We start from the raw sequence: 21,887 nt of genomic DNA, 5'->3' as shown, positions 1-21,887 counted from the left end.
TAACAGTCTGCTACATGCTACCATTGACCTACTTCAATCTTCTCTAGGTTCAAACACTTTCCTGCTCTGAAATAGAGCAGAAACACATTATCTGTGCCTGTTCCCAAATGCATGATAGGCTATAGCTATATCCATAATTTTAAACACAGACTTCAGCTGGGCCCTGTAAGAGATTTTTCCTACTATGCTTAGCAAACCAAGCATTTAAGAATTTGGCAAGTCCCCATATTCTGGCTCCGCAAAGAATTTCAGCTTCAAATGCACAAGTACTGTCAGAATTGAGCCTACAAGTCATACCACTGGTTTACAATAAGAATAGGTAACATTCATTTCTCCTTAACTGTGTGTATGGAGTCTCCAACTACAGCACAACACTTATACTTTAAGCCACAATAGATAATTCAGTTCAGTGGGTTTTTTTCCTCTTGGTGAAGCATGCTTCAAATGGGAAAAGAGCACCAGCCATAGTTTGCTGTCATGATGATAAAGGTAGCATCTGAAAATGGTCTGAACAGCTACATCTGTCCAGACCAGTTTCACATTCACCCTCTAGGTGGAAGCTGCAGTATTAGATCTTTCACTGCGCCCTAGAATGGACACACTAATTGTATAGATAGCTTCTAGTCAATTCATTTAAATACCATTCCAGCTTGTACAATTAAAAACAGTTTGACCTCTTTTGAAAAGCCTGAAATGGCTCTTATACATGAAGCTTCTTTAGAGGTAGGAAGTAAATGATACATTTATTATGCCTTTAATACAAATAACATTTAGCATGCAGAAATACACAAGCAGTAAAAAAATTGTAGATCACAGGTTGCATACATACAGGAATAGCAGCTGGTCTGAGAAACAGAACATGCATAGTATCTCTTTGGGAAGCCACAGAGTTATAGTTTACTCAGACCTTAAACACACAAATATAAAATAACTTATATACAAAAGTTATAATAGAGAACTGGTTGCTAATGCCCAGTCACACCTTTGCACTCTCAGAGCACTTAGTGTTTTTTCCATAAGGGCAGGGTTTTGAATGGAGGAGAGCGACGGGCACGTAGGATACCACTATAGGGGCTCTCAGTGATCCCAGCTCGGGCTGTTGAGCGAGTCAGGAAGTTGTGCAAGAATGGCTTCTTGACAGGAGGCTGACCTCTGGGCTGCAGGTTCTCATTGTTGGCACAGACCCGTTTTTTGATGGAAGAGGCTGGTGCTGCTTGGAGCTTCTGCACAGTATTATATTGCTCGGCGATACAGGCTGCTTTCTTGCGCATATCCAGTTTTACCAGCATCATGTTGTTCTGAAGTTCAGCCAGTGTCTGATCCTGGGTGGAACAGCCAATACAACGTGTCAATTTTACAGGCCAATGATAAAAAAAATGAAAACACACCTAATCATCCTATAACCATAATAGCTTGAAGACACTTATAGTTGCCATGAGCTTCTGCAGGTTGAGTTGGCAAGATGTGGATGAAGCAAAGCTATAAGAAGCTATATCAGTAGCCACGCAAACTGTTCAGCTAGAAAGCATTTCTGTTATTGCACCATCAGGCTTCTCTGCATTCACAAGGTCTAAATATGTAATTTTTTAAAATTACATGTTAGGTTTCTAATATCACCCCCGCAAGTCACACATCCATAACTGCTACAAGTCTTGGACTGGAATTAGGCAGTTTCCTTCCCTCACCTGTTTGATCAGGATGTTATCACATGTAGAAAGGGTCTCACGGAGCTTCCCAGCACTTGTGCTGTGACAACATGCTCTTTCTGCTGTCTGGAGTGACTCCCCAAGTTTCTGCAATTCAGCACGCAGCGTCCTAACATTCTGAGGGAGGAAAGGACACAGTTAAGCACAGAACAGGAACATTTGGCCACACACTGAAGGAAGACAGATTTATAGCAGAAACCGCAAGTTGTGAAAAGCAAGTAGCAGCGCAGCCATGAGTGGCACATGGGTTGGGATAGGATCCTGCATGCTGAGAATGCAGAATATCAGCCATTGTCAGAAACAGAAGGCCTGGCGCCATCTATTCAGATAATTACCCTTTGTCCTTCTTCCAGCTTCCGGTCCACATCCACAGTGATCTGCTTTGCAGAAGGTGGTGGCTCAATCATCTTCCGGTATTTACGCAACTCTGAATCAAAGCAGTAAGACAAATAATGGTCAGCTCAGGAGCCTGAACATACATATACACTACTTCAAGGACTGCATGCCTCAGTCATAGCAAACCATTGTGTATGAAAGCATGTTTGCGACATTCATATTTTTATTTTTTGTACATAATTTAGATCCTCCACCTCCAACATGAACTCCCTTAGAACGGCAAAGAGAGGAAGGACCTGGAGTGATAAAGTGATCATGAGAACCTGCCGTTCCTGATTTAACTTCCAACCCCACCAGTGCAGGAGCATGCTTAAGAGAACCAGATATAAACCAGGGCAGGAGCCCCCCATTTCTAAACAGTTATCCTAGATGTGCTCTACCAGACATGACAAGAGCTTAGCACGGGTGTCAAACATAAGGCCCAGGGGCTGGATGCGGCCCATGGAAACTTTTTATGCTGCCCCCAGGCTGTCAGCTGCTGAGGTGTCACTGCTGAAAGGGCAGCCCACATAAAAATTGGGTTGTCCTGTATCCTGAAGTAAGATTTGTATATTTTTTTCTTCTGTCATTTGCAGCTCATGAGCTCCTAAGTGAGAAAAAGTCCTTATTTTTGGTTATGACCTGTTTAATAACATCACTTCATAAACATCATAACTTTACTCAGCGTGTGGTTGGTCTGTGGAACTCCTTGCCACAGGATGTGGTGATGGCATCTGGCCTGGATGCCTTTAAAGGGAGATTGGACAAGTTTCTGGAGGAAAAATCCATTACGGGTTACAAGCCATGATGTGTATGTGCAACCTCCTGATTTTAGAAATGGGCTATGTCAGAATGCCAGATGCAAGGGAGGGCACCAGGATGAAGTCTCTTGTTATGTGGTGTGCTCCCTGGGGCATTTGGTGGGCCACTGTGTGATACAGGAAGTTGGAATAGATGGGCCTATGGCCTGATCTAGTGGGGCTGTTCTTATGTTCTTATCACTTCTGGCCCTCAGCCGGCATCATGGATGCTATTTGGCCCTCTGTATGAAATGAGTTTGACACCCCTGGCTTAGCATGTATGGCTTTCAGTGGACCAAGAGGTCCTGCTTGGAACAGTCCTAGCTACAGCCTCAGTGTCTCACCTTCTGTGGCGGTGCTCAGCTCTGCCTGACACTGCTCTAGCTTGGTTTTTGTCTCCTGCAGTTCCTGGTGATGGGCAGATCCGGCTGCCACTCGTTTTGATCTGCGTGGGGTCTCCTCTGGATTTTTTTGCAGCTTTTCTTCTAGGGATTCCTGCTGCTGTTTTGATTCTTGCAAAGCGGCTTCTAGCTCTTGTATCTTTTCATCCCGATTCTAAAGAGGAAATGGAAAGCGAAATTAAAGGAAAACACGCTAATCATGAAATTAAAGTCTCTCGAAGGGGCCAGCAACAGCCACATGAGCTGTGCGATGTTGCACCCAGGATTTCCTCTACTGCTGTTAGAATTTCATAGCTCTCATAAGACAAAGATCTTCCCCCCATCCATCCAGAATCCCTCACCAATCAGTTTTAACTTACTTGCTTCCCAAGTGATAATAGAAAGGAGGAAGAAAAGTTCTCTTTATCCGTTTTCCCCCACACCATACATTTTTATTATTAAGAATATTTATATACTACTTTTCAACAAAATTCACAAAGTAGTTTACAAAGGAAGGAAAGTAAATAAATCCATCAGATTGTCCTCATCCCCTATCACCATTTGAAAAGCAGGGAACATGACAAAAGGATTATAAAATTATGTATGTGGAACTTTTTCCTCTCTCTCCCCCCAACACTATTGAGATTATTCAAAGAAATTGCTTAGCATGAGGTTCAGGACATACGATAGGATGTACTTCACACAACGCATAATTGCCACAAATTGTGGTAACAGCCATGAACTTAGCTGGGTATAAGAAGAGGTATATGGCAAAGTCATGGAAAAATATCTAAAGATGTACGAAAACTTTATATGTTCAGAGGCAATATGGCTTTGGTTTCCAGTTGCTGGGCAACAGCGGGGGTGGTGATTTTCTTAGAGGGCTTTGGCTTGGCCACTGTCAGAAACAGAATGATGACTTTAAAAACCTCTAGTCAGGAGGATTCAGCAGATGGTCCTCCTATGTTCTGCAGACCCCATGGTAGTGAGAAGCTTCAGAGTGAAATTTATACCCTCCTTCTGCTTCCTACAAAGGAGTCTAGCCACACACCTCCATACCTTCTCCTTCCTTGCCTAGTATGTTATGCAGTGTGCTAGCTTCAATATTGTTGGCAAGGCATGATCAGGACAGAGCCCTTTTAGATAGACCAGGTTTGGGGTAAGGAGTAGGACTCTACATCACAGGTTCTCTTTATGCACAAATTGTTAGCTGCCTTAACACACATTAAATATACAAGACATTAACACATTACAATACAGGTTGAGACTAATTATTCACGTGGGTTCCATTCCAAGCACTCACATGGATGGAAAAAAAACACACTATAGCAAATCAATTTTAAAAACAAAGTTTCTTTGCTCCAGTAATTTAAAAACAGCCTTGCTGACCTTTGTGATGTAAGATAAGAGTCATTAAGACAACAATCCATCAATCAGTCATCCTTCAAGAGCTTACAAAGGCACTTCACTCAGCCCCTCCCTTCACCAATGCAAAATGATCACCTTTCTTTCACTGCTCAGGGGGAAGGGAGGGGTCGTCTGGAGAGAGAAGGATTGATGGATCATCAGCCAGCTGTCGTCTGTCGTCCCCCATTAAGGAGGCTATTGTTAAAGGACTGTTCAGTTTTTTAAACTGATTTTAAAGGGGTGCATTTTCCGGTTCTCCAGGGATCAGCACATTCCTTCTCATTTGCAAGGGCCATTCGAGGGGCCATGTTGAGTCAAATCCATGTATAAATGGACTTGACCTGTACAAGAAAAATAAAAGCAAAAGAGTACATACCTTCTGGTTACCAGAATTTCACTCTAATGCAGGAATTAGCAAGTGTCCAGAAAATTAGGAATCCTAGTTGTAGCTAACCCTTCCCCCAGAAAAGTGTAACAGACATATAGGGTGACCCCATTTTATCCTCACAGTAAGCCTTGAGGTAGATTATCCCACTGCCTAATTGCCAAGTTTCTTTACGGACCTGTTCCAGACATGCATTTATTGCACAAGAAAGTTATTTTGTGGCAAACCTCCAGCCAGTGCAACTATAACTGAACTAATCCTTGCATACCTTTCCTCAAATATGGTGCCACTTGCTTGCTTCAAACCATTGTAGGTGGTGTGGCCCTCTGAGGGTTGGCAATGTACACCTCTGCCCTAGAGACATTCTCCAATACCTCCTTCCCACATACCTCAATCTCCTCCTGATAATAATCAGACAGTAACTCCTTTAGCTGGTTCAGCTTGTCTTCATAAAGATCCTCCAGTATCTCCTTCTGGACATCTGTATTCTCACTGAGGGTGAACAAAAAAAGAATGGCAGCCATGACTGTATGAATCACAGAATGGAGTTTTATCATAGAGCCTCCCCCCCCCCCCAAAGAAAAAGCAATGCCTCTAGACTTCTGGGAGCAATAGTACCTGTTCCACTCCTCCCTCTGCTGCATATGTTCCATCATTTCATTACAGATCTCCTCACGGAGTCGCACCTCCAGCTGCAATTTTTCTTGGCGTTCCTTCAGCAGTAGATTTTGCACAGCCTCAATCACACGTAACAAGTCCTGAGAGATGGAAAGAGAATGTGACAGCTGTGGCAGTTGTCAGAAGTAGCAAGTACCAGATTTTAGATTTGATTCTCTAGGACAGTGTTTCTCAAACTGTGGGTCTGAACCCACTACGTGGGTCACAGGTCAATTTTATGTGCATTCCCATTCATTTCAATGTTTTTTATTTTTAATGTATAAGACTTGATGCTCCCATGGTATATGACTGTATTTGGGGAAATGTTACAGCTCTGTACTTTTAGTAGTCTGACTATCATTCTTAAAAGCATATACATAGCAAAGGGGCTTACTCCTGGGTGTGGGTAGGATTGCAGCCTTTGGGATGTTTGGGGAATTTTTTTTTTCTTTTTAAACAGATCAGCAACTGCTTGAACATAAGAACAGCCCCACTGGATCAGGCCATAGGCCCATCTAGTCCAGCTTCCTGTATCTCACAGCGGCCCACCAAATGCCCCAGGGAGCACACCAGATAACAAGATACCTCATCCTGGTGCCCTCCCCTACGTCTGGCATTCTGACTTAACCCATTCCTAAAATCAGGAGGTTGCATCATGGCTTGTACCCCATAATGGATTTTTCCTCCAGAAACTTGTCCAATTCCCTTTTAAAGGCGTCTAGGCTAGACGCCAGCACCACATCCTGTGGCAAGGAGTTCCACAGACCGACCACGCGCTGAGTAAAGAAATATTTTCTTTTGTCTGTCCTAACCCGCCACTCAATTTTAGTGGATGTCCCCTGGTTCTGGTATTATGTGAGAGTGTAAAGAGCATCTCCCTATCCACTCTGTCCATCCCCTGCATAATTTTGTATGTCTCAATCATGTCCCCCCTCAAGCGTCTCTTTTCTAGGCTGAAGAGGCCCAAACGCCATAGCCTTTCCTCATAAGGAAGGTGCCCCAGCCCCGTAATCATCTTAGTCGCTCTCTTTTGCACCTTTTCCATTTCCACTATGTCTTTTTTGAGATGCGGCGACCAGAACTGGACACAATACTCCAGGTGTGGCCTTACCATAGATTTGTACAATGGCATTATAATACTAGCCGTTTTGTTCTCAATACCCTTCCTAATGATCCCAAGCATAGAATTGGCCTTCTTCACTGCCGCCGCACATTGGGTCGACACTTTCATCGACCTGTCCACCACCACCCCAAGATCTCTCTCCTGATCTGTCACAGACAGCTCAGAACCCATCAGCCTATATCTAAAGTTTTGATTTTTTGCCCCAATGTGCATGACTTTACACTTACTGACATTGAAGCGCATCTGCCATTTTGCTGCCCATTCTGCCAGTCTGGAGAGATCCTTCTGGAGCTCCTCACAATCACTTCTGGTCTTTACCACTCGGAAAAGTTTGGTGTCGTCTCCAAACTTAGCCACTTCACTGCTCAACCCTGTCTCCAGGTCATTTATGAAGAGGTTGAAAAGCACCGGTCCCAGGACAGATCCTTGGGGCACACCGCTTTTCACCTCTCTCCATTGTGAAAATTGCCCATTGACACCCACTCTCTGCTTCCTGGCCTCCAACCAGTTCTCAATCCACGAGAGGACCTGTCCTCTAATTCCCTTGGGATGGTTATGAAGGTTCTTCTTTATTTGAAATAAATTTTGAAACTTAAATTCAATTTGATTTTATCATATGGGAGGTGTTAAAAATTTTCCTTCTTGATGATGTCACTTCCAGCCATCACTTCCAGGTTAATAACATCATTTCTGGTGGGTCCTGATAGACCCTGTCTTTCTAAAAAGTGGGTCCCGGCAGTAAAAGATTGAGAATCACTGCTGTAGGACTAATTTTTATTCTATACAGAAAGGTCCAAAGCAAAATTCCTGAGATGTCCAATAATGCCCATCAAGAACCTATGGATTCTTTCCAGGATGAGGAAAGAAAGCCTAAGCCTTATGGACTAGTCTTAGCTCAGATCTGAGACCATGCATGCTGGATCAGATCAGTAATAGGCTTTCCATATACTCAAACCCAGTGCATTCCAGCCACATCCTTCTCATGGCTTATGTGGTAAAAATCCCCAATTTCCTCCATTTTTAGACACTTCTAACTCTCCAGAGGCCTCAGTATCTTATGGATGCCGAGACATCCTCCCAAAGTAACTCTTGTCATTTTGGAATGGCCCTTTGAAATGTAAGGGTCACAAACCATCCCAGAAAAGCCTTATGTGTATTAGGTGCCCTCATGGCTAAATTTTCCCAAAACAATAAGGATCCCAGTCAGCCCTTCTGCCAGGATTGGCAAATGCCTATTGACTGGGCAGCCAAGTCCACCTGTTTAGGTAAAGGGTGGGATGGGACACTTGTGTGGTGGTCCTAAACTATATATGATCTTATGGCATCATCAACCTTAGGCTTTTCTTAAGCTTCTATACGCAGGTTATGCTGATACACTGAACCTATGCATTAGGAATAGGGACCTCCCCTCCCCTCCCTCTTGGCATTAAAGATAGGGAGAAGTATCCAGCAGTTTGTTTAGGGACTTTACTTTCCATGTGCTTTTTCTGTGCCAACTACCTGCTTTGTTTTTAATTCCAGTCTTATGTTTTGATGCTCTACCTCAGGGATGTCAAATATAGGCTGCATGTGGATGCGGCCCCCAGAAGCTCTTTATTTGCCCCTCAGGCTCTCCCAGCACCACTATCAGCTGCTGTGCTGAGGTGTCACTGCTGAAAGGACTGCCTGCAGGGTAACTGGACTCTCCCATATCTTGAAAATATGATCAAGATTTGTGTATTTTCTGTCATTTGCAGCTAATGAGTTCCCAAATGAGAAAGAGTGCTTATTTCTGGTCATGACCTGCCTAATGACATCACTGTCAGCCTGCAGCAGGCATCACGAATGCTACTCAGTCAGCTCTTTGAAACAAATTTGATACATCTACATCTCCTTGATTTTTTTTTTTTAATGTTACCATGTTTATTCAAGTTCTTTAATGAATGCCTTTGTATTGCTTGGTCTCAGTTCAGTGGGAGTAGGTTGACTATGCTTCCCCCATCACTCACTTCTTGGTAGTGTTTCGCTTTGTTTTTGTGTTAAGTGGGAATCTCCCAGATTTTGGGGAGAGATTTTCCAAGGTAACCTTTGCCTGGCTTTCCAGGCGTGGCAGTGACAGTTGAGACCTTCCAAATCCCCAAATACACCCAGACTGATCTGTGGGAAAGGGAAGGGGACAGCAAGGGCAGGTGGGGTTATAGTTAACTGCTAGATGATGTGCCCATTTGACCCTCTACATGTGCTTCCCGCATGTGCCTTTTTCCAATGAATGAACTGCCACTTGCCTCTTTGTCATAAGTGCTCACATCTGCTTCATCCTCACTGTCCTCATCAGGTTCTGTTTCTTGATCCAGAACTTCCACAGGGACCTTATTAGTTCGAATGCTGTGCTCCTTGATGAGAGACTGAATGCTCATGAGTCCAATCTTTGCAGGAACTTGAATAAGCTGAAAAACACAGAACGCTTTGCTATTAGTACATTCCAAGAGCAAGCTGCCACATGTCCTACCATCTTCTTCCACTATTTTACAGAGCCTTCGGTTTTCGCCCTTTTATTTTCAAAAGTGCTGGGAACTCAGGCTGATGTCTGAGCAAATGTCTTTTTCTGGAACAGAAAAGCGCAGAGGATTTTTTTTTTTACTTTGTTTTTCAAAGAACCTCAGAAATGCTTTGCCATTTGCGTTCTCAGAATAGCTTTTCCTTTTGATAGGAAGCAGCTCTGGGGGAAAAAATCACAGCAAGGAGGGGAAAACGCTGTGTGGTGTGACTCAAGTCCAGTCTAGAGTCACCGCCCCCTACAACTTGATTCAAAAACAAATTAACAGGGGCACTTTCGTGACACTAAAGAACTCGAGTCAAATCGCCCCCTTTAAAAACCCAGCCGTGGGTAAAAAAAAGCAGGGCTGTTGCCAGGGGCGTGTGTGGGTCGAAGTTCTCTTTTAATATTCCCCTGCTGTCCTCAGCCATCTGTAAACAAGGCAGGAGGGGTGGAAGGGACTGCATGAGAGCGGGGCAGAAGTGGCAAGAGGGAGGAGGGTCATGTGCAGCAGCTGCAAGGCTTACCAAAACAACCCAATCCTTGACAGGTCTACTCAGAAGTAGTCCTATTGCAGCAAGTCATTCAATGAGGCTTCCTCTGCCCAAGTAACAACAGAGCCAAAAGGAGCTATGCGTTTGGAAAGCATGATTTTTACAAACTGCCTCCCCCCCACCCGGTTTTCCTGTCGCCTCCCCCTCCCTGGGCTTCTCCAGCCAATCATTAGGCAAGAACCCCCTTCAGCTCCTCCTCCTGCCCTCCCTCAGCCAAAGAAAATATCAGAATGCTCATCCTTCATCCAATATCATTGGTTCCTTCCTTCCTTCCTATGGGGGACAGGCAAAAGAGCTTGCTCCTGCCATCCCCCTCCTCATGCAAAAGCTAAACATTAACCCTTCCCTGCCTTGGAAGGTTGGAACTTCTCTGCTGCTTGCTGGGTCTGAATGATGGCCCCATGAGGTTTTTCACACTGTGAAGACAGTAAGCAAGCACATCCAGACACAGACAGACTTGAGTCAGCATGCATGGGGATAAGTGCTGAGTCAGGAGGCCCCTGACTCAAGTGTTTTTCTTCCACGCACATGACTCAATGAGTCAGCGAAAAACATGCATTTTTGTGAGTTTGAGTCACCTGACTTGAGTTCCCATCCCTGTCTCAGAGTATCTTTGCGGATGTGCAAGTTAATATCTCTCTCTCCTTCTCTCTCTGAGAAGGCGCTGTGTTTTAGAAAATAAAAGCTCATTTTATGAAAATTAGAATCAATCATGGGCACACCCATTTTTCCTAGTGTCACACCTGCCTGTTCTAGCAACTGATCAGGATGATAAAATCCTGGCTGGATCAAGAAAGGTTTGGCCAGCTGGCAAAAACCACTTCTATGCCCTGTCTGGAAAGGGGCCTCTGTCTGCATACAAGATGTAGCCTAGTATTAAGGTGAATTATAGCCACTGAGAGAAATAAAGGGATGCTTTTTCTTGGTTGTTCTAGAACAGGCCTGTATAATGCACCCTGCACAGCTCTTCCCTCTTTGCAACTCTTGTGGATGGAACATGCCAAATATCCCTTGTTTGAAGCCATCTCTCAGATTCTTGGGAACATCTAGTATCCATCCAAGCCCATTAAAAATGGAAGTGTGCATGGGAGAATACTCTTATATGACTCCTTGTTGTGCTGGATTTGGAGATACATGGTAAAGTTGAAAACAGTTTTTCCACTCAGTTGGTCACACTGTATGGTTCATCTGTGCCTGAGATACACACACCCCAGCATCCCTTTAAGGGGTCCATGTACTGATGCAGACCCCTTTCACACTTGTGCTGCATCACGATTTGTTATAGCATCATCTCCAAACATCCAGAGGCAGCGTCACCACATCGCCAAGCTTCCAGGCTGTTGGTGGGAGCTCGGCTGGGAGGTGTGGGGCTGCACTGCCACACTCTTTAGCAGGAACAGGTTCCCTCCCATATGTGAATGGCAAGGAAAATGAAAGTCTTTGTGATGCAAAGCTCAGCTAAGAGAAGAGGTTAATTTAATTACAAGGATGGAGAGACTGAGGGAAGAAAGGGGAAAACAGACCTGTAGTTGTGCAGATAGTTGTACAAACATGCACAAACAGAGAGAAGAATGCTATGGAGTGAAGAGAAGAAAAGGAGGAATAGTATGACCTGTGAGGCCTCTCAGAATGTATGGATTCTTTCACCTTCTTCTCATCCTACCTGGCTGGCAATGGCAGAGAACTTCACTACATGGAGGGTTTCATCATAGGAGGTGGCACATGGATTAATATTGACAATCATGCAGGACTGCCCACGCCCTGTAAAGAAACCTTGGAACACCCGAGTCAGCTTGCTGTCCCGAAAAGGCACGACATTCTGCTTGGACCTGAGAAAGAAGAGACAAACCAAGCTCATGAATTGCTGACAGAAAGCACCAGTCCTGCTCCATCCACCTCCAAGTCCTACAAGTCCCAGAAGTACCTGCATAACATACAACAATATCTCAAATGGAACTGGAATTAACACTTCCTGTAGTTTTCCTTATTTGAGCAGGGCTGCTTTCAGGACCTAGGAATAGCCCTGACTTACTTAGACTGCTGATTCTGTCGCAGCAGAGCGAGACAACGTCCCAGGGTGTGCAACGATGTGTTGATGTTATTTGCTTCCTTCATGCGGTCCCCGATTCTTTGCTCCTTGCAGCGCTCCGAGCCAGCAAGATCACACAGTGACAGCCTGAGAAGAAGGCATGGTTACTAGTGAGGTCTAGGAGGTCCCATTATACCAGCCCTGCCTTCCTTCCCTAAGCAAAGTTTTCCTTCCATCCTTGCTTGAGGTTGCAAGTTATCCACTTGATGAAGACCAGAGACATCCAGCTAAGACCGCAAACAGTTCTGAAATTAAATTCGCAAGCTGAAATTAAATCAGGATAAGACAGAGGCTCTCCTAGTTCGGAAATCCTCGATGCAGGTGCTGGACTATCGGCTTGCGCTGAATGGGGTTGCACTCCCCCTGAAGGAGCAGGTCCGCAGCTTGGGGGTCCACCTGGACTCGCAGCTGCTCCTGGATTCCCAGGTGGTGGCTGTGGCTAGGGGGGCCTTCGCTCAGCTTCGGCTGGTGCACCAGCTGCGGCCGTACTTGGATCGTGCAGACCTGGCCACGGTGATCCATGCTACGGTGACATCGAGGTTAGATTATTGTAACGCGCTTTATGTGGGGCTGCCCCTGAAGACGGTTCGGAAACTGCAATTAGTGCAGAATGTGGTGGCCCCGTGTGGTCACTGGAGCTAGGCAGTTTGACTCGGTCAGTCTGCTTCTCCGGGGGCTACATTGGCTGCCCATTCGTTTCCGGGCCCAATTCAAGGTGCTGGTTTTGACCTTTAAAGCCCTATACTGCTCTGGGCCAGGCTATCTTAGAGATCGCCTACTCCCATACAATCCGGCTCGTCCTCTCAGGTCATCAGAGAAGGCCTTTTTACAAGTGCCGCCGCCTATGGAGGTACGTGGGGCGGCGGCAAGAAATAGGGCCTTCTCAGTAGTGGCACCAACGTTGTGGAACTCCCTTCCCCTTGACTTGAGAATGGCTCCCTCTCTTGAGCTTTTTCTGCGAGGCCTGAAGACCCTGCTCTTTAAACAAGCCTTCTGATTCCATGGCCTTTTTAACACTTTTATACATCTTTTAGTTTCTATTTGACAGGCTGGATTCCTCTATGATTTGCTGTTTTATGCTCTTTTTATTCTGACTTTATTCTGACTACTGTTTCTATGCCCTCTGTTAATGTGTTTTTAATATGTTTTTATCTGTGTTAAATCATGCTTTTTAAAATTGTTTTTACATGTTGTAAGCCGCCCTGGGTCCCTTTCAGGGAGAAGGGTGGGATACAAATAAAGTTTATTATTATTATTATTATTATTATTATTGCCTTAAGAGATCCTAGGATTTCAGGGGTATCCTTGGGTCACTGCGCTCCAGAAAAGCACAACACAAAAAAAACTAATGATTTTCATCCAAGTACTGGCACATCACAGGGAAATGCCTGTGGGGAGCTGTGCTGCTGCATCAGGTCAAACGTTCATCTAGTACAGCTTTTCTCCAAGGGTGCTTCAAGGAGCCCTGCCCCCCCACTCCTTCAGGAGCTCCATGAGTACACTATAAGTGGTTGCCATCTGCCTTGCACTGCACTGCTCTCTGTGCGTGTGTTTGTACTCTTGGTACTCCCCAAGACTCTTTTTAGGCGTGTAAAGTGATCTGGAGACTGAAAAGTTTGAGAACTGCTGATCTAGCACATCATTCCACTTCCCTCAGTGACTAACCAGATGCCTCAAGGAAGCAAGCCACGGAGGAACACAGTCCTCTCCTGCTGATGCTCCCAAACAACTTGTGTTCAGAGGCACACTGCCTGTGAACCTGCAAGGTCACATTCTGGCTTTGTGACTAGCAGACATGGATAGACTTGTCCTCTTTGTCCAATACCCTTTTACACTAGCCCTGTTAGGCTAGTGGCCATCTGTGCAAGATAGTCCTTCAGAAGGCTGAACAATGCCGGGAAAAACAACTCCCCTTCTCCCTGTACCAAAGTCTGACTCACTCGCTGATCTTTGGGACCATGTCACCACCACGCCCTCGCAGGTGCAGAACTCGAATGGAGAAGATACTGTGACTGCACAGAACGAGAGAGAGAGAGAGATGATGGAGACTGAACTTGGATCAAAAGTACAGACACAGTAGAACTGCAGATTTCTCTTTGTCCTCTGACAAGACAATCCTGAAGAACCTCCCCACCCTTCATGACTATTCCCAGGGCAGACCTGCGGCTGGAATGCTCATTCATGTGGTTGCTGGCAAAGCTTTGGTTCTTCCGACCCAGTTTCATCAGTTTCCAAGCTTCCTTAGCATCTTGAACATTGATCCAATTCAGGTCTAGAAATAGGAAGCACAGGTTAAGCAGCTATAATACTGGGACTCAAGCTCTACATCTGTCAATGGATACCGGAGCAGCTGTTCAGCTGGAACAAATTTCAAAGCTCAGCAGAGGGGCTGAGCCTATGCTACCCTACAGCCCACATTACCACACCACCACCGCCGCCGCCGCCGCCATGCACCCAGAATAAAATACGAATTAATTGTATGATAAGGTGGCTCAGCTGGATCAACAACTCCTGCGAGAAAACTGCCGACTGATCTCTACCTTTGACGTAGGGGTTGCCGGTCTGATCCTCACACAGCCGCAACGTGGGCCTTTTGCGAGTTGGGCCAAATGCAGTCGTCTCCAGCAAGTCATAAATTAGCTCATTGTAGATCTCAAAGAAGGAGACCCAGATGGAAAACTGCACATCCTCCTGAGCCAACAGTGTGACATGAGCAGGATCAGCCCAATGAGGGTCCGTCTCTGTTGATGAAAGGCAAATATATATGTCCTCAGTGTCTGCAGTAATCCGCAGTTTGCTCCAATCAGGGCAGAGTTTCTGCAAATTCACTAAAACCGCAGGATGTATCTGCCCCATCCTCAGGCCCAGCTACCCACACTAGAATGGCCTTAAAGGTGGCAACACCCTTCCCCTCTTGCAAAATTTCCCATTGGCCTCAAAATACACAGGCAAAAGTTTTGCAAGAGTACAGCTACCAGTATTTCAGCAAGAGCTGGGTTGGTCTGCTGCCTCCTGTTTTGGGTTGCTCTTGTTCTAGACTAGCTGTTTTATTTGGCATTCTGTTGGAGGTCTGTATCATTCCTGTGGCTTCTTTATAGTTTTATTTAAAGCCACCTTGAACACTTTGGTCTGTGATTAAGAAATAAGAAATAATGGGGGGCGGATCCCTTATGCTGTTAGATTAGTCTGTTCCCAAATATTTTTGTCTTGTTCCCAGTGGTTTACAAGTGGATTTTAGAAGCAACAGAAGAATAGCTTTATCTTTAAGTAATTGCCACATTAAGGTTATAGCCCTACACATTTATCCTAAAATGTTTACCTTCTACCTTTTTCATATGGTGTACAATGAGTTGAAATGCTTACCTAAGAGTAAGTCCCACTGAACTCAGCGAGGTTGTCATGCATAAGACGTCATATATAAGACATCTTAAGCATGTCTAAGATTGCACTCCAAGAGTAGCTTGAGCAAACATCTTAGAAACCACTCAAAGGCAGGGTATAAACATGGTAAATAAATAAAGTCTGGTCTAGAAGTTGGGGTTTGGGGTGGCAGATACCTTCCAGCTGGCTGGAGTTTGTCTGGCTGGCAGAATGACAGGTAGAAGACAAGCCACCAATGCCACTGTCAATGCTGCCACTTGTGGTTGCTTGCAGCTGGGATGCTACACTGTGACTTTTATTCAGAGAGATAAGCAGCTCCTCCTGCAAAGACAAGAGAGAGATGAATGAGTGCCTAATTTGGGCACCCTCCTCTTTACCACAAACTCAATAAAGGGGTGGGGGCACTTGCCTCCTTTGTTCGGCCAGATATTATGGCCTGCTTCTTGGCTTCCTCCTGGCAGACTTGCCTACTGTCCAGCCAGGTTGCCTTGCTGGAAAGGAAGGGCTTCAGGTTCATGGCCCGGTAGAGCCGTGTTCCAATGCTGTTGAATATAGTGGTCAGAGAGCGAGGCAGGATCCCTCCATCAGTACCAGTTCCTGCAAGTCAAGAAAGGAGAAGTGAGTTGACATCTCAGGACAGAATGACTTGGTTAGAGCAGGCCACATGGACAAGCAACAGATTGAGCCTCCCTTACCCTGTATGGTATAAGTCTTCCCTGAATTGGTGACTCCATAGGTGTAAACCAACCAGTTCTGTCCGTTGAGCACATCCTGCACCACTTTCTTCATTGTTCCTTCAAAAAAAGACTCCTGGCTCACCTCTGGCCCAAAGATCTACAACCCCAAAATGTTACAAATTAGTCTCCTTACGTTGCCAACAAGTTAGATTAAAATTAAGGGGGAAAAGTGGGTTAGGGTTAGTCCCCACTTCGGCAATATTTCCAGCACTTCTTAGCTCTTTGGTAATTCTGGAACCAGGTACACTGTACATGGGTAGAGGGGGAATGGGAGTGCATCGGTTAGCCACACTGAATGGCTCCAATGTCATTCCAGTCACTTCCCTGACCTTGGAGAAAACTCCACAGTCAGGGAATTAGAAGGCAGGTGCTCTCATGGATCGGGAACTGGTTGAAGACCAGGAAACAGAGAGTGGGTGTCAATGGGCAATTTTCACAATGGAGAGAGGTGAAAAGCAGTGTGCCCCAAGGATCTGTCCTGGGACCGGTGCTTTTCAACCTCTTCATAAATGACCTGGAGACAGGGGTGAGCAGTGAGGTGGCTATGTTTGCAGATGACACCAAACTTTTCCAAGTGGTGAAGACCAGAAGCGATTGTGAGGAGCTCTGGAAGGATCTCTCCAAACTGGCAGAATGGGCAGCAAAATGGCAGACACGTTTCAATGTAAGTAAGTGTAAAGTCATGCACATTGGGGCAAAAAATCAAAACTTCACATATAAGCTAATGGGTTCTGAGCCATCTGTGACAGATCAGGAGAGAGATCTTGGGGTGGTGGTGGACAAGTCGATGAAAGTATTGACCCAATGTGCGGCGGCAGTGAAGAAGGCCAATTCTATGCTTGGGATCATTAGGAAAGGTATTGAGAACAAAACGGCTAATATTAAAATGCCGTTGTACAAATCTATGGTAAGGCCACACCTGGAGTACTGTGTCCAGTTCTGGTCACCACATCTCAAAAAGGATATAGTGGAAATGGAAAAGGTGCAAAAGAGAGCGACTAAGATGATTACTGGGCTGGGGCACCTTCCTTATGAGGAAAGGCTATGGTGTTTGGGCCTCTTCAGCCTAGAAAAGAGATCCCTGAGGGGGGACAGGATTGAGACATACAAAATTATGCATGGGAAGGATAAAGTGGATAGAGAAATGCTCTTTACACTCTCACATAACACCAGAACCAGGGGACATCCACTAAAATTGAGTGTTGGGAAGGTTAGGAGAGACAAAAGAAAATATTTCTTTACTCAGCGTGTGGTCGGTCTGTGGAACTCCTTGCTGCAGGATGTGGTGACGGCATCTGGCCTGGATGCCTTTAAAAGGGGATTGGAAAAGTTTCTGGAGGAAAAATCTATTATGGGTTATAAGCCATGATGTGTATGTGCAACCTCCTGATTTTAGAAATGGGCTATGTCAGATGCAAGGGAGGGCACCAGGATGCAGGTCTCTTGTTATCTGGTATGCTCCCTGGGGCATTTGGTGGGCCGCTGTGAGATACAGGAAGCTGGACTAGATGGGCCTATGGCCTGATCCAGTGGGGCTGTTCTTATGTTCACTATCAGCTTGAGGAGTCCATTACACCACTCTAGAGCGGCAGGTGAGAACTTCAGTACACATGGATGCTTTCTCTGAGCCCAGCCAGAACATATAAAGCATCTTTGGGCTTGACCTTTAGAAAGTTTTTGATGATGTCCTGGTCTTGTCCTAGATGTTTTATAAACACCTGGGAATCCCTATCTGCCCTCTGACTTGCTGCAATGGAGTTGGGTGCCCAATCAGCAGTTGCGTACCAGCAGGAAGGCTGGTTAGAACCCATTGCACTTGATACAAAGAAGCCAAGGAACACATAAAATGACAGGTCTCCTTGGTTTTGTGGCTTACAATGGTTCTAATTTCACAGTGTCTGAGGGAAGCTTCTTTCCTTTCAAATCTTACTCTTTTGTTAAGGTAAACATACGGAAGGAAGGCCACAAGGGGAGCTCAATCATCACACATGCTATGCTAGATCCAACATGTTAATGTTCAGTAGATATAGGAGTCCACACCACTAGGTCTAGAGTCTTACCTTGGTGAAGGTGAATTTGTGCACTGCCTGACCAATCCCTCGTTCAGTGTTTTTCATGGTGAAGGAATCTTTGGGTGCTTTGAGAAGAAGGGTGTCAGCATTTTCAATACAGATACAGCCCTGAGAAGAACAATTAATGTGCTGGGTTTGATATCTTCTAACATAGAACATAGCCGCCCTGGGTCCCTTTTAGGGAGAAGGGCGGGATACAAATAAAGTTTATTATTATTTATTATTATTAGAAGGCCACAACACCCTCCCTTTCTGCAGGGTATGGAAACACCCCTTCTTTCCCAATAGATCAACACAGGAATTCCTGCTCCATTTGGTTACTGACCCCACCATGTCCAAGGCACTCACTTGATCTTCATGGTTCTCCACCTCCACTGGCTTCAGGGGCCGTACTCTTGCATACACCTTGACCTTTCCCTGGTCATTAGAAGCAGTCTGCAGAGAAGTCACAGGCATTTGTTGGGCTTTCACATTGCAAGTCACATATTGGTTCAGTTTCTTTTAATTCCGAATATTAAAACAACTCTGATGATCTATCACAGCAGTTCCTAAACTCTCTTATAGTTTGTGCCACTGTAAGTGTGCGGGGGCAGGGGAGAAGGGTAGCAATCACCAGGATCATGCTGCTGCAGGGGACAAAAGGGGTTTTTTAGACTAACCTGGGGGGGTGCTATGGCTCTCCAGAGTGTCTGAGGAGCCCGCTACCCCCACTGCAGGGCTCCCCATGCCTCAGAACTGCTAAAAACTGCAATCACAACACGCTTCTGGTTTGCTATTGCAAAAATGGGGAGGGGAGCCGTACAGAGGAGGCCACAGGTTAATCATTGAGTTCTTTACATGGAAGCTGCTAGACAAAGCAACATCATCCAATAAACATGGTAAAAACAATACTTAACATAACAGACAAGGCAATATACAAACCACATTCTGCTTAATGTGTGTGCAGAAGTCAGATGAATGTCCTTTAGAGACAAGGGGCTTGCTCCTCACCTCACTACTCTTACCTGCTCAAAGTCTGCAGAGATGGCAGAGAAATCTGGCAGAAGAGCTCTGCGGAAATCTGTCTCACTAGGTTGTCCTGTAGATTCCAATACAGGAGAGACAGCAGCTTCTTCATCAGAAAACACCCCTACTGGGGAGGCAAGTCCATGGGCCATCACCACTAAATGCTGTTACTGCAAGAGAGGCACAAAAGAGGAAGAGTGGGAAAGGAAGCAGAGTTCCAGTTCTTGCCTTGACCAACTGATCTTCAGGCCACTTTCCATTGCTGATAACTGTAAATCAGGAAGACATGCACATGAGGGTCCAAATGGCTCCTCTTTTAAAACAAATTGCAAACAATCAGGGCTGAGCATGCACATTGCCTTCATCCTGCCAGAGAATGACGACTGCATGAGCAAAGTGCCCAGGGTGAATCCTCTGTTGCACATAATGGAGGCGAGGTTGAGGGGAAGCAAGCAGCTTGCCCCTTGAAAACACCAACCCAGCATGTGGCAGCTGTGAAAAAGGCAAACCTCACGCTAGCGGTAGTTAGAAACAAAGATGTCAATATTAAAAAGCCATTATATGACTCTATAGTGCAACTACCTTTGGCATATTATGCCCAGTTCTATTCACCCCATTTCAAAAATGATATTGCAGAGCTGGACAAGGTGCAGAAAGGGAAAACCGGAATAATCAGGGGCAGGAGCACCTACCCTGTGGAGGAAAGGATGCAACCTTTCGGACTTCTTAGGCAACCAAGGAAAAAAATGCTTAAGAGCCCAATTCTATTCAATTTTCCAGTGCTGATGCAGCCCTGCCACTCTCCCCACCACCACAGGATGTAGCACATGCCCTGTTGGATGGGATTGGCCCATAAGGCTTATAAAACATGTGTGGTGTGGAGAAAACAGACAACAAAAAGTTTTTCTCTCTCATAGCATTAGAACCAAGAGTGACTGGTGGGAGATATAGGATGGACAAAGGAAAGTATTTCTTCACAAGCAAATCATTATCTATGGAATTTGCTACCACAAGTCATGGTGATAGACCCGAGCTTGGAGGGCTTTAAAAATAGATTAGACAAATTCCTGGAGGGCTTTGGAGCTGCAGTCAAGAGAAGCACAGGACTCTCCCAAGATTGCTCTGGTGCCAGGAAACTATGGTTTCCCATTACATCCTAATCTGGTCATTAAACTTCTGAGATGCAAAGGTGGGATAATATACATAATTTGTGTATTATCCCACCTCCTTCTCCTGCACTGCCCTTCTTCTCTCCCTCTGCAATATTTTGTCATGGGTCCCCATGTATAATACACACGTCCTGAACTTATTCAGGTAAGTAACAATTAACTTTGGATTGTGATAAATCACAACAAAAAACCCCAACAGATTACAGTAGAGGATACATATTTTGATGAAAACAAACACAACCAAATGCAAAAATGAAACAGCAACCAAGCAGAGTTTTCTAAACCTCTCACACATAACACTGAAAAAATGAATCACATCAAACCTTCTAACTGGGAACAACTCTAACTCATATAGTATCTTGAAACAGAACTGGGGTTGAAATCCTAGAGTACAATCCTATACGTTTTTCTCATAAATGAACCCCATTGCATTCCAATTGCCCTCTGGAGCTGCCTCTTCTCAGTAGGTAGACCTGAGCTCCCATTCTGACTAGTGCCCAATTTCACTTCCCATCCTGGTGGGTGCCCTTACCCGCTGACAAATTTTGTCATGGGGGGGGGGGGTGTGTGTGACAAAAATTTATGGGCCCCAGGTGTCAAATGACCTAGCTGCACCACTGGAAAAAATCATTTTGAGATACTAAAGATATCTCCTATGAATTGGGCAGAAGATTTTAAAATTAATTTTTAATAAAAGCTGCAGGTCTCAGAAGAGGCAGCATACTCTCTCCTACGCACAGGAGAAGGGGAAATGCCTCTTAAGATGCTCCCTGAAGAGAGCACACATTACAGAACACAGAGACAGACAAGAAGACCAGCTACAAGTCAAAGCACAAGTTTGTCTGCAGGAGTTAACTCTTCCTTTGCATCGCATGTTGTTTTCCTAGTGCTTTTATCAGGCTACAGCAGTTGAACCTCAACTGAACTGAACAAAGGGGGGGCACCATCAGCACAGATTGTTCAGGGAGCGACATCCCCCTTCCCACTGGTCAAACCACAGGGTGGAACCAACCCAGCAACAGCGGGGACTGCAATCTAGACACAGTCACGGGGCAAGGTCAGCGACCTGTTGTGTTTGATCAGAGAAGAGCAAAGGCTCGTGGCAATGAATGGGCCCCTCGCATGCAGATGGGGGCGAGCCACTCTTGAGGATCCGCCCCCTTCCTCGCCTTGGTCTTGGAGTCAGAGCCTCTGCAAGGAAGCAGGGCAGGGCAGATCCCAGCCCCCCTACAGCATGCATACTTCCCCGAGCCCTGTCAAGCAAAGAGCAGCCTCTATAGATGCAACTGCCGCAGGGCACGTGGCCAACAGAACGAGCCCCAACCACAGCTAAGAAGAACTGGGCACAAGCCCCACAAGACTCTTGCCCTCCCACGGCAGGGCAGGGCAGGGCAGGGCCCCTGTCTCACCTGTCCTTCCCCCACCAGCCCCTGGCTCCGCTGGACCCACCGACCTCTGCCTGCCCAGGATCTCCCACTTTCCGCACCAGCCACGCGTGGGACGCCCGGTGGACTCGTCCTCTTCTTCGCCTC

The 21,887-nt window shown here is 45.6% G+C and overlaps 1 protein-coding gene across 3 annotated transcripts; it reads right to left on the bottom strand.

The window, feature by feature from the left end:
* Nucleotides 1–729: 729 nt before the first annotated feature.
* On the bottom strand, nt 730–21,873 carry KIF20A (kinesin family member 20A). 3 transcript variants are annotated; one of them, XM_066615198.1, is made up of 19 exons: nt 21,809–21,873; nt 19,186–19,356; nt 18,530–18,616; nt 18,170–18,289; nt 16,068–16,206; nt 15,782–15,969; nt 15,549–15,693; nt 14,532–14,732; nt 14,152–14,263; nt 13,932–14,003; nt 11,935–12,078; nt 11,566–11,731; nt 9,098–9,259; nt 5,672–5,811; nt 5,443–5,545; nt 3,226–3,436; nt 2,042–2,133; nt 1,686–1,823; nt 730–1,322 (listed from the first exon to the last, which is right to left on the bottom strand). In XM_066615198.1, exons 2-19 carry the CDS (start codon nt 19,336–19,338, stop codon nt 1,002–1,004), a joined length of 2,694 nt encoding a protein of 897 aa, XP_066471295.1. In that variant the 5' UTR covers nt 19,339–19,356; nt 21,809–21,873; the 3' UTR covers nt 730–1,001. The 3 variants fall into 3 exon arrangements, with proteins under 3 accessions (XP_066471295.1, XP_066471294.1, XP_066471293.1); XM_066615197.1 differs by having other exon boundaries at nt 21,765–21,854; XM_066615196.1 differs by lacking the exon at nt 21,809–21,873 and adding an exon at nt 19,879–20,118.
* Between the last annotated feature and the right edge of the window lie 14 nt (nt 21,874–21,887).

Source organism: Tiliqua scincoides, chromosome 2, assembly GCF_035046505.1.
Source record: "Tiliqua scincoides isolate rTilSci1 chromosome 2, rTilSci1.hap2, whole genome shotgun sequence".
Classification (NCBI taxonomy): Eukaryota; Metazoa; Chordata; class Lepidosauria; order Squamata; family Scincidae; genus Tiliqua; species Tiliqua scincoides.
This window is presented reverse-complemented; position numbering and strand designations above follow the sequence as displayed.